Below are 15,766 nucleotides of genomic sequence, written 5' to 3'. Positions count from 1 at the left end.
AACAAGGTACACTTATTCTGGAATAAGTGCATCTAGACATGGAGTTAATCAGGAATAGTTAACCCACAGTAAATTGCAGTGTTGTTGTAGCCATATCGGTCTCAGGATATTGGACAGACAAGATGGGTGAGGTAGTCTCTTTTATTGCATCAACTTCTGCTGATGAAAAAGACAAATCAACCTTTCAAGTTTACAGAGAGCTCTTCTTCAGGTCTGGGAAAGGTACTTTGAGTGTTTTAGCTAAATACAAGGGTGGAACAGATAAGGAGTTAACACATGTTGCAAGAGACCATTCAAAGTGAAGTGGGCAGTTAACACCACTACAGTCACAGGACACAAGAATTAGTGGTTTACAGATAGTTATAATGGGCCACTGTAACTTCACATCCTATCTTATTCTGGATCAATTTTCACATGTGCAAACTCAAATACCACAACAGTGCACAAGACCATGTTCCGGGACACTTTAGTGCACTGTGGAATCATGGTATCTACAAAACCAAGAATGTTGTGAGCATGTCTGGAAACCATTATAGTATAACCTCAGAGTTATGTACACCTTAGCAATGGAGGTTGTTCATAACTCAGAAATGTTCCAGAGTGGTAGCAAAAAGGAGGAGGAGTATTTGTGGCACCTTAGAGACTAACAAATTTATTTGAGCATAAGCTTTCATGGGCTAAAGCCCATTTCATCAGAGGCATTCAGTGGAAAATACAGTAGGAAGATATATAGATACACAGAGAACATGAAAAAATGGGTGTTGCCATACCAACTCTAATGAGACTAATTGATTACGGTGGGCTATCATCAGCAGGAGAAAAAACACTTGTAGTGATAATCAGGATGGCCCATTTCAAACGGTTGACAAGAAGGTGTGAGTAACAGTAGGGTGAAAATTAGCATGGGGAAATAGTTTAGTTTGTGTAATGACTCATCCACACCCAGTCTTTAGTCAAGCCTAATTTAATGGCATCCATTTTGCAAATTCCAATTCTGCAGTTTCTCCTTGTTAGTCTCTAAGGTGCCACAAGCACTCCTCGAGTTCTTTTTTCAGAAATGTTTGTAACTCAGAACAAAACATTATGGTTGTTCTTTCAAAAGTTTACAACTGCACATTGACTTAATACAGCTTTGAAACTTGATGATGACAGCACAAAATGCTCCTTTCCTTTTTTTTTTTTAAGTTTATCTTTACCACTGTATTGTATTTGCCTTTTTTTTTTTTTTTTTTTTGGACTCTGCTGCTGCCTGATTGTGTACTTCCAGTTCCAAATTAGGTTTGTTGTAGACTGGTCAGTTTGTAACTCTGAGGTTCTACTATATTCCCAGTACTGTAGCTGGGCCAATAATGAGGCATACAGTATTTAATCTAGGGTTGCAGTGTGGGGGGAAGCCCTTGGATGGGAGGAAACCTGAATAAATGTGGCAGAGTTTGGGCTCATAAGGCAGGATCACTGCTCAGAAAACTTAACAACAAACTGGATTTGGATGTGAAATGAAGGCATGAAACACGGGGGGTGGGGTGGGACGGGGCGGGGGACTACAAATAAAGAGAGCACTGGGAGGAAGAGGGGTGTCAACGGGATTTGCAGGGCTGGGAAGTCGCAGACACACAAGAGAAGCTGCAGGATATGCAAGGCTGGGAGCAATATGAGGCTTGCAGGTGAAATCCTGGGAATATCAGGGTTTTGAAATGAAAATGAGAGTGGGGGAAGATGTTCACAAAGGATCCCAAGCAGGGCTACAGAGGGATTTGCAAGGCTGGAAGCAGGCCTACTGTGAGGGTTCTAGAGATAGAGGATGTGTTGGGAGGTTGCCAGGCTAGGAACATCCATGAGATTTGCAAATAATACAGGGGAGGGCTAAAAAGCTCAGTGCAGTTTGCAAGGGGCTGCTGGAGATCATGGAGCAGGCAGAAGGGCAGTGGGGTTTGTAGCCCCCCTAATCAGGAGGCTGTGGGTGGGCAGTATCAGGGGATCCTGAGAGAAGAAGGATTGTGAGAGGGATTCAGGGGGAGGATGGGGGGCTACAGGAGACAGAGACGGGAGATCCTTGGGGGGAGGAGGAGGAGGAAGACTACAGGGGTGTGTTTTTGCAGGGGATAAGGGAGGAGGGTCGTGGGGGTATGTTTGCAGGAAATCTGGGCGAACAAGGAGGGCTGTGGGAGGGTAGCAGGGGAGATGGAGCTACAGGGGATGGGGGAGTTGCAGGAAATCTCGGGGGGTGGAGAGGCTGCAGGAGATCACAGGGAGGAGAGACAAGCATGAGGATGTGTGGCAGGTGATGGGGGGGGAATACAGGAGATCAGTGGTGGGCAACTGGTGTAGGGAGTTGTAGAGAATATGGGGTGGGAAGGGTCTGTTACAGGGATCTTGGACAGGGCAGTGCAGGGGATCCACGAGGGTGACAGTGGGAGGCTGCAGGGGATTTTTTGGGGGAGGTGCATGCCAGGAGGTTTGCAGGAGATCAGGAGTAGCAGGAATTTTGCAGAGGGGGATTTACAGAAGATCTAGGAGGGACTAAGCAGTAGGAAGGACAATGTTGCAGGGAACCTGGGGTGGGGGCGTGTCCAGAGAGTGGAGGGGAGGATTTTCAGGGGATTTGGGATCCCAGGGAAGGTTGCAGAACACGAAAGCACAGATGGTGCAGGGGCTGTTGCAAAGGCTCTGGAGAGACAGTGGGTGGGGGAGTTGCAGAGAACCCCAGAGGAAGGTCTGCAGGACAGGGAAATGGAGGGGATTCCAGGGGAACGCAGGACAGGGATTGAGGGGGATGCCAGAGGATGGTATCCAGGGGAGTTGGGGGTGGGGGGTTGGAGGACAGGGCAGTGCAGGCGATCCAAGGTGTAGGGAGTAGCGGGAGAGGATTCTGGAGGTGCAGTGAGGGATGTTGCAGGAGATTCGGGAGGGGGGCAGTCTGCAGGACTGGGTGCAGAGGACGAGGGGAGAAGCAGCGAAGGGTTTAGAAGGGATTTGGGGCGGGGGATGGACGACGAGGTGATACAGGGGAGGGTTGGCGGACAGGGGAGGGGGCAGCAGCAGGGGATTCGCGGGGGGGAAAGAGATTTACAGGACAAGGCAGTGCAGGGGATCGGGGGGGGGGAGCAGGAGGGGATGCAGAACACAGCGGTGTAGCGAATCCAAGCAGCAGGGGCGCTTCCAGGGGCAGCAGCGGGGGTGTTGCAGGAAGGCGCAGTGCATGTGCCCAGAATCCAAGTCGATGTGGCCAGGGACTCCTGCCTTTCCCAGGTCCCCTTCTGCACTTTGGGGGGTGCGCCCCCTTTCCCAACCCCCACCTCATGGTGTCCACAGGCGGGCATCGCGACTTCGGACCCGATTGGCCCGCTGCCCCGCCCATCAGGCTGAAGCACCACCCTAATACGCTTAAGGAGCACGCCCCGAGACACCGCGCGCCCGTTGGTCCGCCACGCCATCAGTCAGGTAGGAAGGCACCGCCCCTTCCCTAATACGGCTGACTCATTGACGGAGAAGACTGTCGCTCACAGCTACCACACCCTCCCTCTTCCGCGCAGCTGGCACTGGTGCATCGTGCTGCCAGTCATACTACCTTAACCCCGCCCTCTCCCCTCCATTGGCCGGCTAGCCTGTACATCAGATATCGCGGGCCCGCCTCCTAACCCCTTTCATTTCATACAATGAGCCCCTATTCCCCCCGGGGTCCTCCCGCCCGAACAACCCGATCCCCTAGCTCAGCAAGCCTCCCTCCCGCCGGGTACCTGGGTACGAAGCGGGTCCGGCACGGCACCGACTCCCCCTTCTCGCAAGCCCTCAGAGCTGAGGCCGCTTCTGCGCAACGCCCGCCGCCCGCCAAAACAGCCCCCCTAGCGCGCAGGCGCCTGGGCCCCCGCTCTGCGCATGCGCGGCCAATGCGGTCCCTCCCCTGTCCCTCTACAGATGGGGACTCACTTGGGTTTCTTCCCGCGCATGCGCAGATGATTTCTTGCGGGCTGGTGCGTCTTTATTCCCTTTTCCGTGACGCTGCCAGGCAGGAGCCCAGGTCTGGACTGTTTCACAGGGTTAATGCTCGCGGACTAGTGCTAGTGACACAAATCTGGTCATTTCATTACTTCCCCCACAGTAATCGACGCTCCCGCCTCACCGAATAATTGACAACGTAGCCCGCCAGTCAAACTCAAGGTTTGGCAGCAGCAGCAGCCACCCATTGGGAAGTTAGAGCGTGATTGTCCGTCAGCGAACCAATCAGAGATGAGATACCGTCTTGAGAGTGTAACGAGAAGACGGGAGGGGGGGGAATGGACGCCCAATGAGATACGTTAATAGGCGGGACTTAGACCATTTTAGCCAGTAGATTGCCGCAGTGAGATAGTTCAAGGATCTACTACCAATGAGATGTGTCTGCCGGTCATGGCTATCCAATCGGCAAGAAGGGGGCGTGACCCGACCCTTCTGTCCAATGGGAGCACGCGGAGGGCGGAGCACTAAGAGGGGGCGGTGGAGTGAGGCGGCGACGCTCTGGTCATTCAGCCCTTTCTGAATCGGCGCCTGACGAAGGCAGCATCGCGCGCGCAGCAGTCTGAGACGGAGGCCTGCACTCCCCCCTCCACCCGCCGCCATGTCCAAGTCCGAGGTGAGCCAGGCCCAGGGACTCCGGCCGCCATCTTCTCCACGCGGCCCTCCCCTGGCTCTGCTGCTCCGGAGCCCTCGGCGGCTCCTTACTGCTCTGAGGGCCTCTTCGGCTGCGGTCTACCGTACACGGCCCCTGCTTGCGTCTGTGGCGGTGCGCCTACTGCGCGTGCGCTACCGAGAGGCGCCCCCTCCCCTCAGAATTCGCGCGTGCGCGGCACGTCTCACCCCCTCGAGGCGGCCCTTTCGCGCATGCGCGGCGGGGACAAGTCTCTGGGCGTCGGCCCTCCCGCGATCCGACTCCTCGCGCCTGCGCCCGCCTTTGTGCAGAACCAGAGCGGAGCTATGGCGGCCGGGCGAGCGGCGCGTGGCGGGCATCGTGTGCGCGTGCGTGTCTGCTCGCCTCGCCCATCCCGCACGCGGGGCGCCTGGGCTCGGGGTGGGGGCAGGCCCGGTGGTCAGACCCCCCCCGTGGGAGGGGGGCTCAGTCCTGAGGGGCAGCAGCTGTGGTTCGCCTGGAAGCCATTGTGCGGGGGGGGCGGCCTGGAAGCCATTGTGCGGGGGGGGGGGGGGGCGGCCTGGAAGCCATTGTGCGGGGGGGGGGGGCGGCCTGGAAGCCATTGTGCGGGGGGGGGGGCGGCCTGGAAGCCATTGTGCGGGGGGGGGGCCCCCCCCGGTCAGGTTGTGATGATCTGGGGGGGAAGGGAGTTCCTGCTCCCCAGGCCTAGCTCAGTGCTCCCTTGGGGGCGGGTTCGGTCCAGGAGGCTGTGTGTCGTGTGTCCAACTCACCCCTTGTTCTTCCTCTCTAGTCCCCTAAGGAACCCGAGCAGCTGCGCAAGCTCTTCATCGGTGGCCTGAGCTTCGAGACAACAGATGAGAGCCTTCGTGGCCACTTCGAGCAATGGGGCACGCTCACCGATTGCGTGGTGAGTCTCCTGGGCCCAAAGCCAGCTCAAGCCCTCTCGGGCTTCTTTGCTTGGGCAGGGCAGCTGTGTTACAATAACTTAGCAGCCTTCAAAATGGAGTTAAAAGGTTTCCTTGCAAGGAGTGGGAAGGGAGCAAATAAACTTGTGTGTATTTGATATTAAAACTCGGAAATGGGGGAAGGAATCTCATTCTGTGGCAATACTGGGTTTTGATGCAGTGGGGAGGGATGAAGAATTTTGTTTTTTACCTATCAGTTAAATTACTGTTCCTAGATAGTGGAATATTATGTAATTGGTCTAGATGCATACTTAGTGTTGCTCTGAAGGATTCACTGTACGTAAAAGTGGCCATATTAGATCAGGCTAATGGTCCATCTAGCCCAGTATCCTGTCTTCCAACAGTGGTTGATGTCAAATGCTAGTTTAGAGGGAATTAACAGAACAGGACAATTATCAAGTGAGCCATTCTGTCATCTAGTCCCAGATTCTGGCAGTCAGGTTTTCCGTAACTTGTAGGACAAAGCCAATGCTAGATAATAACCTTAGATGTTCCTTTGTTCTCATCTGTATACTGCTTTGCTTTCAATTATTTACTTTGGTCACTAATAGAGATGTGTCATTTCTAGGTAATGAGAGATCCAAATACCAAGCGCTCCAGGGGCTTTGGGTTTGTTACATACTCTACAGTAGAAGAGGTTGATGCTGCCATGAATGCTAGACCACACAAAGTTGATGGCAGAGTTGTTGAACCAAAGAGGGCCGTATCCAGAGAGGTATGAATTGACATTTAGTCTAATCATGATGTTTTTGTAGTCTTAAATTGTCTGTTCACGCACTGGTGATATAGTGTTAAATAGTCCTGTGTGCTTGTGTAGGGAGTGGGATGAGGTTATTGTGAGTGGTTTGGCTATAATCAAAGGTTTAAACTGTGAAGAATAACTCTCCTTCTCTTCATGGGTTGGGGGAGCAACACTCCACACGCACAAAGCTCCCCCTACATTAATCATGCTGGCTGTAACTGTCAATGCACTGGTGCCAGCCAAAACATGCCCCCACCCCCAAGGTACTAATGTCAGTGGCATGGATGAGGTGAGCAAACTATGGCCTGTGGGCCAATTTAATCCAGTCCGCAGATATCATTGGCCAGGAACTGACCAGTGGGAGATGCAGGGTGGTGCTGCCCTGCCTCCATGTATAAGTGGAAGGGGGGACATGCCACTACTTCGAGGAGGTGCTTGAGGTAATGGCTGCCCAGAGCCTGCACCCCAAGTCCCTCCCGTGCCCCTGCCCATATCTTGCTCCTGCTCTCTGAATCCCTCAATCCCAGCCCAGAGCACCCTCCTGCACCCAAACCCCACACCTTCAGCCCCACCCCGGAGCCCACACCTCTAGCCAGTATCCTCAGGCCCCCCCCCCCCCCCCCCCCCAGCCCAGAGCACCTCTTCTCTCCTTCCCCCCCTCCCCCCCGCGCATGCTGGATTCCTCATTTCTGGCCCCACCCCAGAGTTTGCACCCCAAACCCAATTTTGTGAATATTCGTGGCTTGCCAGACAATTTCCATACCCAGATGTGGCCCTCGGGCCAAAAAGTCTGTCCATCCCTGGCATAGATGGCATGATTCTGCTTTCAGAATTTCAGTACCATTAGTCACTCACTACAATTGATTGTGAAGGGGGACAAAATTTCATTTGTGCACTAGCCTTTAACTTCTTTTCACCGTCGAGGTGCACAACTACGCATATTGGCTTTCTTTGTTTCAGCCATGGGAGCCTTGCAGTTCAGCCCAGTGTATGAGGCATCCTAAATTTGTACATCTCAGATAATACTTCATATTGTGCTATTCTATCCTGCATAGGACTCACAGAGACCTGGAGCTCACCTGACAGTGAAGAAAATCTTTGTTGGTGGGATTAAGGAAGACACAGAGGAGCACCACCTGAGAGACTACTTTGAACAGTATGGCAAAATTGAAGTGATTGAGATCATGACAGACCGTGGCAGTGGCAAGAAGAGAGGCTTTGCGTTTGTCACCTTTGATGACCACGACTCGGTGGACAAGATTGTTAGTAAGTATCCCAGTGAGCCTATTACACAAAGCTCTGCAAACCAGCAAAGAATCGATAATATTTGAATGGGAATTGTCCTTGGCTTAAAATCAGGATGCAGGTGTGGACGTAACAGTTAATGACAACCTAGTAATGTCTGATTCTTCTCTTTCAGTTCAGAAGTATCACACTGTGAATGGCCACAACTGCGAAGTGAGGAAAGCACTGTCAAAGCAAGAAATGGCCAGCGCTTCGTCCAGCCAAAGAGGTAAGGACAGTTTCTATAAATGAGTTTGAAATTAATCCTAAACAGACCCTTGATGATTAGCTGTGCCTTTCACAAACACCACTCTCTCTCCTAGGTCGCAGTGGCTCTGGGAACTTCAGTGGTGGCGGCCGTGGAGGTGGATTTGGCGGAAATGACAACTTTAACCGTGGCAGCAACTTTAGTGGTCGGGGTAAGTGACTTAAGGGGTCCTTCTAACTAAAATTAAAAGGGTACTGTCAGGCTAACAAAAATAAAGTTTTAGCCCATAGGTTAACACACCTGCGGCTGCAGTTCTGGCTATTGATTTTACTTGTTGATTTGGACATTGGACTAAGTGCAATTCTCCTTTCTTGGCTCTTGGATTCCAACATGGTACAAGGGCTCATTCAGGCAGAGCTTGGAATCCCTGTCTCCATCAATTTATACAGCTGCTTCATTCTGTAAAACTGGCTTACAAAAACGTGTGCCCTGGGCGCCAGCACCTGACAGTGTCCCTTCCCGGATAGACTGAACACAAAGGTTTGTTCTTTTCAGGTGGGTTTGGTGGCAGCCGCGGTGGTGGCTATGGAGGCAGTGGAGACGGCTATAATGGATTTAGCAATGAGGGTAAGGCCAAAGCATAACTTTACTGACTGTCAGCACCCAGTTTGCCTTGTTTCCAGGCTTAAAGATGCTACGCCCATGAAGAAGCACTGGTGACGTGAGGAAAGTGACTAAACTCCAACCCCTTGGCCTGGCAGAAAGGCTGATTCAAACTGACTACAGCATGGACCCAACTGGATCCATCCAGATAGAATAATTGTGTTGATTATGTCACATTGATTGATTGGTCACAAATTTTCTATGCACAATCATTGGTTTACCAAAGTGCATGCTGTGATCAGTTCTTTGGGGAGTTCCAAATTCCATCAGTGAACTGTGGGTTGTGCAATGCTGGAGTTCAGCAGTCTGGTTGTTATTTTGTAGGTTATGGTGGTGGCGGTGGTGGCCCTAGCTACTCTGGTGGGAGCAGAGGCTACGGTGGCAGTGGCAACTACGACGGCTATAACAACGGAGGTGGTGGCTTTGGCAGTGGCAGTGGAGGTAAGTATCCCTTCAGTGTCACTAAGGGACCTTGTTCTTAAGTGGACTATTTGGCTTTCAAACAGCATCGCCAGTTCTTTCTGCTGTGCTACAGTTTCATGGCAAAAGCCTTTATTCCTAGTAGACCGACATGGGGCATAATTTCCTAAGCTAACTCAACCTCCCCATTGCCATATGGCTTGTTGCACCTCCTGTTTCTTAAAATTCCATTCTGTATCGTCTCAGCTTTGGGCCATCTTACTCCCTCCCCTGGCATGTTGCACAGGCAAGAGAACGTCCTTGCTCTGGAGACTGCCCTTGACTTCTCAAAACGGTGCTGCAAAAACTGCCTTTCAGCCGGATGCCCTGCACAGTGTGCTATTGCTGAGAAGGGCAGGCTGTGATTTGGGATGCCTATCACTTGTTCCACTCTAGGAAGCAGCTTTGGAGGTGGCGGAAACTACAATGACTTCGGCAGTTATAACAACCAATCTTCAAACTTTGGCCCTATGAAAGGAGGGAACTTCGGAGGCAGGAGTTCTGGTCCATACAGCAGCGGTGGTGAGTGTCAGAATGAGGGGCCTGTCCTTGTAAAGGGGGGAGTAGGTGTGAGAGAAGCCAAAGCCAGTACCACGATGCCACACTTGTGGTACAAGCTTGAAATCTACCTACCTAGTATTACCTAATTTTAACCACGGGAACAGTCACTAGCCCACAGTTAAAAAGGAAAGCTGACATGAAAATATCCTTGTCCATTTAACCTCACACAGGCTTAACTTGCTGTGATTGTAGTAAATCAAATGGAGTTCTAGCTGAATATCACCACTTGAATATCCAACAGGAACAAACTGATGCTTCAGAATATGCTTAATTGCAGACATTCACACATACAGTTGGGATCAAATGCAGTCCTGTGCAATTGTGACTTACCTGAATCTAAGGCCTGGTCCACACTACAGCGTTAAATCGATTTAACTTTGTACCCGTCCACACTACAAGGCACTTTAAATCGATTTTAAGGGCTCTTAAAATCGATTTCTGTACTCCTCCCCAACGAGAGGAGTAACCCTAAAATCGATATTACTATATCGATTTAGGGTTAGTGTGGACAGAAATCGAAGTTATTGGTCTCATTCCTTTAATGTAGCTACCCAGAGTGCACCGCTCCGGAAATCGATGGTAGCCTAGGACCATGGACGCACACCACCGAATTAATGTGCCCTAGTGTGGATGCATAAAATCAATTTTATAATATCGGTTTTATAAAACCGGTTTTAATAATTTTGATTTTATGCTGTAGTGTAGATGTGGCCTAATCCACTGCCCTACCTTGCTGTCAGGTTGGCCAAACCCTCAGTCTGTTTGCTATAACATAGGGGTTCTCAAACGGGGTCCGGGCCCCTCAGGTGGTTGCGCTGTTACTACATTGGGTGGGGGGGGATTGTAAGCTGTCAGCCTCCACCCCAAACCCTGCTTTGCTGCCAGCATTTATAATGGTGTTTAAATATATAAAAAGTGTTTTTAATTTATAGGGGGGGTCGCACTTGGAGGCTTGCTATCTGAAAGGGGTCACCAGAACAAAAGTTTGAGACCCACTGCTATAACGCCATCTCCAATTGCTCTCTCAGGTGGCTACGGTGGCTCCAGTAGTGGCGGTAGTTATGGAGGTGGGCGAAGGTTTTAACTGCCAGGTAAGCGTCTGGACATTGCACCTCTCAGTCAAACGTGTCATGCTAGTGAATCAGTAACAGTAACTAATGTAGCTGAGCAAGTACCCAGTAAAAAGACTTAATTTCAGTAAAATGTGGATGTTTAAGCTAATATTCAGATCAGCTTCTGTGGGAACGAACTTGCTATTGGATTGTAGCCTTGAGTCTCAATGTGTTTAGATTAACAACTTTATTCCATATTATTCAACAGGAAACAAAGCTTAGCAGGAGAGGAGAGCCAGAGAAGGGACAGGGAAGCTACAGGTTACAACAGTTGTGAACTCAGCCAAACACAGTTGTGGCAGGGTGTAGCTGCTACATGAAGACATGTGTTAGACAAACTCTCCTTTGCAAACATAAGGACTGTATTTGTGACTAATTGTATAACAGGTTATTTTAGTTTCTGTTCTGTGGAAAGTGCAAAGCATTCCAATAAGGGTTTTTATGTAGAATTAATTTTATTTTTTTCCGCACCCATGCTGTTGATTGCTAATTGTAATAGACTGATCATGACGCTGAATAAATGTGTCTTTTTTTTAAATGTGCTGTGTAAGTTAGTCTGATATAAGTCAACTGAATGCCATCCTAGCTATCTGAATGCTGCAGTACCTGCCCGTAACTAGACCAGGTATAGCTCAGCTATGGTCCACTGGGCAGAGACAGTCGTTTGTGGGCCATGTCAGGACTCCTGAGCTGGGTCCTGAATACTAATGCCAGAGGCTGTGTGCATTAGCAACTTCGCAGCTGTAACCACCAATGGAATTTGTAGATTTAGTTGTGCTGCTTCTGTGTAACCCTTGTAGACAGGACTTGGGTATCCAGCTGCCACAGATGCAGCTGTTGGTGAATTACAGCTGCAAAGTCTGCTAGTGTAGATGGGTCCAGAGACTGTCTTACAGCAAACAAAAGGGGCTAATTCCTCGCATGGTGCATATATCCATGTAAACCCTTTCTCAGCAAACAAGATTAACTTGCCTGAACAAAATATGTCAGGATTCTGCTCTATACAAGAACAAAAGTCAGTTGATGTTGCGTAGCTAGGGCTGTAAACTGAAGTGTAGTGGACCGGTCCCTGCCAGCCAAAACTTCCCATAAAACTGACCCTGGGCTATCTCACAAAGGTGGGGGATTAACTCTCACTAGCATGGATCTTCTGTCCAGTTAACCAAACCCTAATGGCTGGCAGAGGTTGGACCTAAAACTCCTTTTCAACTTTTGGAAAAGGAAGAGCAATTTTAAAACAGCTCTGGCAGTGAGGGAGGTGGAGGCCTAGTTCTGCTGAGAAGCACATCCCAAATTCACAGCAAGCGGCAGGAGATACTAATGGAGGCCAATCTAGATGGCTGTGAAATCTTACCTGTGTAATGATAAAGGAAAGCTGAGTGAATCCAGGGTTACTTTGAAAGCAAGCTGCACTTCTGTTTCTCTCAAAGCTGTCCAGCTCAGATGCCCATGTTAAATGTTTCCACCAGCTAGACAGTGGCACCATGACCGTAAGTGTGGCAGAATCGTGACACTGGATCAGCTTGGGCCTCATGCTGGGAAAGTTGCACTGCATTTTTTCTTAACACAAGTGTTCAGCAAAAGGGTTGATTCTCAAATACAGCTGCCAGCTTTGAGAAACAGTTGAAGTTTCTCAGACTGCTGAAATCAGATTTTGGTCTCTGCCTCTTCTAAGCACTGAGTGGGTTCTGCAGAAGTTGTCTGAACAAACGGTCGCCTCTTGATATGAGGCATTTTTTGACTGATGCAGTGTCATTCCATTGCAGTTTTAAACCTGTGTATAAACATAGACACCCAACTGCTGTAACTGAGTCTCCCTTTTTTTGTTTTTAAACTGGTTGGTAACTAACTGCCTCAGCCTGTTTTAAAGGGGAACTGCAGAGGAAGAAACTGACCCTAGGCAATAGCCCCAAAACGTGAACTGCTCCTCGTTAGGAATATCAGATCTTTGCTGGCATGTAAGAGAGGGCTGGAGATGAGGTGGGATGAACCAGCTTCCCCAGCCCTGTAATTTGAAGAACATTAAAATCTTACTGCTTGTGTTTAAAGGTTTAAATTTCAACTGCTGAAGTAGTTGGGATAAAAACTCTGACCTGGCACCCCCTTCTGTTCTAAGCCTCCAACACAGTGAAGACCTGAGCTTTCTAATGTAAATGAGTAAAATGTCTGCTCTGCAGTTGCCCTCTAATGCAGACTGCAGACGAGTGCTGCTGTTTCCTACAGCTGCTTAAAAGCATAGCTTTAGTTTCCTTCTGTATGCTGCGTTGCAGAACACGGGAGTCATTGAGAGCTCTCAGTTCTTATTCTTGTATTTCAAATCAAGGCATTCACTTGTGATCTCAATTCTCTGATAAAGAGCAACTTAGCCCCATGGTAACTGTTTGAAGCAGGCCTGTCTCTAAATCATGTTGGCATATTTCTAACAGATCTCTTCAGCTGAATGATTATGAAGTGTATTAATGTGGAATGCAAAACAAAAAAAATTTTTAGTTCCATTGGGTTTTGTGGCTGAGTTTGCAATAGCAGGTGGATCCTAAACTTATTGAGGGAGACGAGACCTCAGGATTCATGGCGTATACTCTTGGCATGGCTTGATAACGTTGAGGACATGGTAGCATACCACAACAGAGGAAGGCACTCCAGGAGCCAAGAACTAAGTAGCTTAAAGATCCAGGAGACATGCAGATGTTGAGCTACTAGGAGCTGCTAGCAAGCATAGCACGAATGGCTTCGAGTTCAGACACTTCTACAGCTGAGAGAGAGTAGACACTTGTGTGTGGAGTCCAGTGTACACAGATAAGCCAGGTGCAGGCTCTGCACTCTAGGAGGGAGTGGAGTGGAGTATCAGTGACCATCGAAGGAGGCAGACAAGAGTAAAGATCCTTGCTCTTAGGACTAGCAGTCAGATCCAGAAGGCAAGGTTTTATTACTGTGCTTGTAGGTAAGAACAGATTTTACTTATGTCCGTATGGTTTTGCCTGAAATTAATTTGTCAAGTACTTTGCTAAAGCTTTGTGTAATGAACCCAAGTAGTCAGGCTAGCTGTCTTGAAATCTACAAGATGGGCTTTTTAAACTTGCCCAGTGCTGTAAGTGCAAGCACTAGATGGCTGGAATATAGTGACTTTAAATTACTCGGTCACTGGCCTGAAAGTAATGCTCACCAATCTATTTGTGGCACGTTCATTCTCAATTCACTACCTCTCATTCTATTGCCATTATTATTGGAGCTGCTTAATGTTTACCCACTTGCTTAGCACTGCAGTCCAGATTCTGTGAACTGCCTTAGTGCCCTGTCAGTGCCTTTCAGAGGGCACTCAAATTGGCCAGCAGTTAACTCTTTAAATTGCAATGGGGGTGGTCCTGCAGGGTAGCTTTTAAATGTCCTGGGGAGCAGCTGTGCTGGAAAATCTAATGTTTGCCTTCACTTTTATAGGAGGAAATGCCCCGTGCTAAGCCTTCCCTCTAAACTAGAGGACTCCATGTACATCTGCAGTGGCTGCTTTTAAAAGGTGAGATCTGTGGGGGGGTTTCTCATTGTAGGCCACTCTGTTCATTACTGCTGTTAATGCCTGGTGTCTTCTCTTCATGGCTCTAGTATGCTTTGTTGGGAAAGCTACCTCGATTGGGCCTGGGGTAGATTTCAATCCTCAAACAGGAATAAGGGATGTGGCTTTGTCTAGTGTGAAGCAATTTAGAAGCCCACACAAGAAGCAGACCAACTAGTGATCCCAAATGACTTGCGGTAATGTCTGCTCTCTACTCACGTGTTCTCTCACTTCCTTGCAATACTTTCTCTTATCTAGCCGGAAGCCCAGCTGATGTCTCCATGGAGAGTTGCAGAGCTGCTGTGTAGCTGTGTTTCTTGTTCATATTTGAACGCATCTTTTTAAATAAATTTTTTTTTACAGTAAAGCTGTTGTCTGAAAGTTTTTTAACTTTTTTTTTTAAAAAGCACCGCAAACCTCAGTCTTGACCTAGTACTCCATTGTGCAAGGTGCTGTACAGACGCACAACAAAGACCGTCCCTACCCTAACAAGCTAAATATGAAACAGAAAGAGGAAGCAATGAGGCACTGCTGGTCAACATGAGACAATTGATGGAGCACGGTAGCTGCTTGGCCACTGCCAAGGTTATGTGAACAAAGGAAAGACTGTGAGGTGCCCCTCCCAAGCAGGATAGGCAGGGTGGGGGGAGCGTGGCTTGACTGAAATTCTGACAGATGGATAATGAAATGCTGCCATCATTAGGCAATGAGAGGTGGGGAGCTGCTGTCTCCATAGTGTATGAGATGATGGCCAGACAGATAGGCTGAGTGGCCATGGAAGTGAAGGCAAGTAGTTTGTTTGATGTGAGGGGAAACGGAGTCAGTGGAAGGATGCAGAGGTGACACAGTCAAAGCAACAGGCTAGGACAGTGACTTGTATAGCAGCATTTTGAATGGATGTGAGCAGGATGAGCTAGCATTCGTCAAGGCCCCACAAAAGGATATTGCAGTAATTGAGGTGCAAGATGAGAACCTGGATGAGAATTTTTCCCCTCTATCCACACAGCAACTTCTTACCTTTCGCAGCAAGAATCAGCAGGATGTGAGGCTCTGGAGAGTGCTGAGGTGAAGATGATACCCAGGTTATGGGCTTGAGTGGTGGAGGTATCCATAGTGATGGGGAGGTCTGTCTTGTTCACCCTGAGCTTAAGCATTGCTGGACACCCATGAGATCTTGGACACATGCCGAAGTGTTAATTTGGCTAGAAGACCCCTCTGGTGTAAAAAGGCAGGTCTGTGAATCATCCATATAGAGGTGGTACTTGTGGATGCGATGCTGTGGAGCAGGAAGAGAGGGGGGACCCAAATGCTGCCTTAGGAACCCCCATAGAAAGTTGAGGGGATGAGGAGAATCCTTGAAACCTGCTGAACGAGTGATTAGAGAGAGGGGAGCCATGGGAAGACAAGATATTGAGAAGTGCTCCACTTAGGAAGGAACAGTCAGTTGCACACATACAAAATGGGAAATGGCTGCCTAGGAAGGAGTAGTGTGGAAAGGGATCTGGGGGTCATGCTGGATCACAAGCTAAATATGAGTCAACAGTGTAACACTGTTGCAAAAAAGCAAATATTCTGGGATGTATTAGGAGTATTGTAAACAA

The 15,766-nt window shown here is 49.1% G+C and overlaps 2 protein-coding genes across 5 annotated transcripts in view; one reads left to right on the top strand and one right to left on the bottom strand.

Moving 5' to 3' along the window:
* The window catches only part of CBX5 (chromobox 5), a 45,571-nt gene extending 41,494 nt beyond the window's left edge, over positions 1–4,077 (bottom strand). The window contains exon 1 of one of the 2 annotated variants that reach the window (XM_050925999.1): positions 3,928–4,077. The gene's annotated coding sequence lies outside the window, so the exon portion shown is untranslated. Of the gene's footprint in view, positions 1–3,737; positions 3,854–3,927 lie in introns of those variants that run through there. The other variant, XM_050925998.1, reaches the window with a different exon arrangement.
* A 410-nt stretch (positions 4,078–4,487) lies between these two features.
* HNRNPA1 (heterogeneous nuclear ribonucleoprotein A1) lies at positions 4,488–11,156 on the top strand. 3 transcript variants are annotated; one of them, XM_050925933.1, is made up of 11 exons: positions 4,488–4,609; positions 5,415–5,531; positions 6,158–6,304; positions 7,387–7,597; positions 7,752–7,844; positions 7,939–8,034; positions 8,379–8,450; positions 8,811–8,927; positions 9,342–9,467; positions 10,535–10,597; positions 10,827–11,156. In XM_050925933.1, exons 1-10 carry the CDS (start codon positions 4,595–4,597, stop codon positions 10,588–10,590), a joined length of 1,050 nt encoding a protein of 349 aa, XP_050781890.1. In that variant the 5' UTR covers positions 4,488–4,594; the 3' UTR covers positions 10,591–10,597; positions 10,827–11,156. The 3 variants fall into 3 exon arrangements, with proteins under 3 accessions (XP_050781890.1, XP_050781889.1, XP_050781888.1); XM_050925932.1 differs by lacking the exon at positions 4,488–4,609 and adding an exon at positions 4,843–4,992; XM_050925931.1 differs by lacking the exon at positions 4,488–4,609 and adding an exon at positions 4,843–4,992 and having other exon boundaries at positions 10,439–10,597.
* The last annotated feature ends 4,610 nt before the right edge of the window (positions 11,157–15,766 follow it).

The sequence above is a fragment of the Gopherus flavomarginatus genome, chromosome 16, assembly GCF_025201925.1.
Source record: "Gopherus flavomarginatus isolate rGopFla2 chromosome 16, rGopFla2.mat.asm, whole genome shotgun sequence".
NCBI classification, from domain to species: Eukaryota; Metazoa; Chordata; order Testudines; family Testudinidae; genus Gopherus; species Gopherus flavomarginatus.
The sequence above is the reverse complement of the archived record's forward strand: the minus strand, read 5'-3'. Positions and strand labels throughout refer to the sequence as shown.

Bases quoted from the DNA above. Each gene is read 5' to 3' on its own strand.
- HNRNPA1 (XM_050925931.1), top strand. From the start codon at position 4,858: ATGCGCGGCGGGGACAAGTCTCTGGGCGTCGGCCCTCCCGCGATCCGA. The intron at 7,598-7,751 runs GTAAGTATCCCA...CTTCTCTTTCAG, and splicing joins CTCGGTGGACAAGATTGTTA to TTCAGAAGTATCACACTGTG. The intron at 9,468-10,438 runs GTGAGTGTCAGA...TTTAATTTATAG, and splicing joins TGGTCCATACAGCAGCGGTG to GGGGGGTCGCACTTGGAGGC.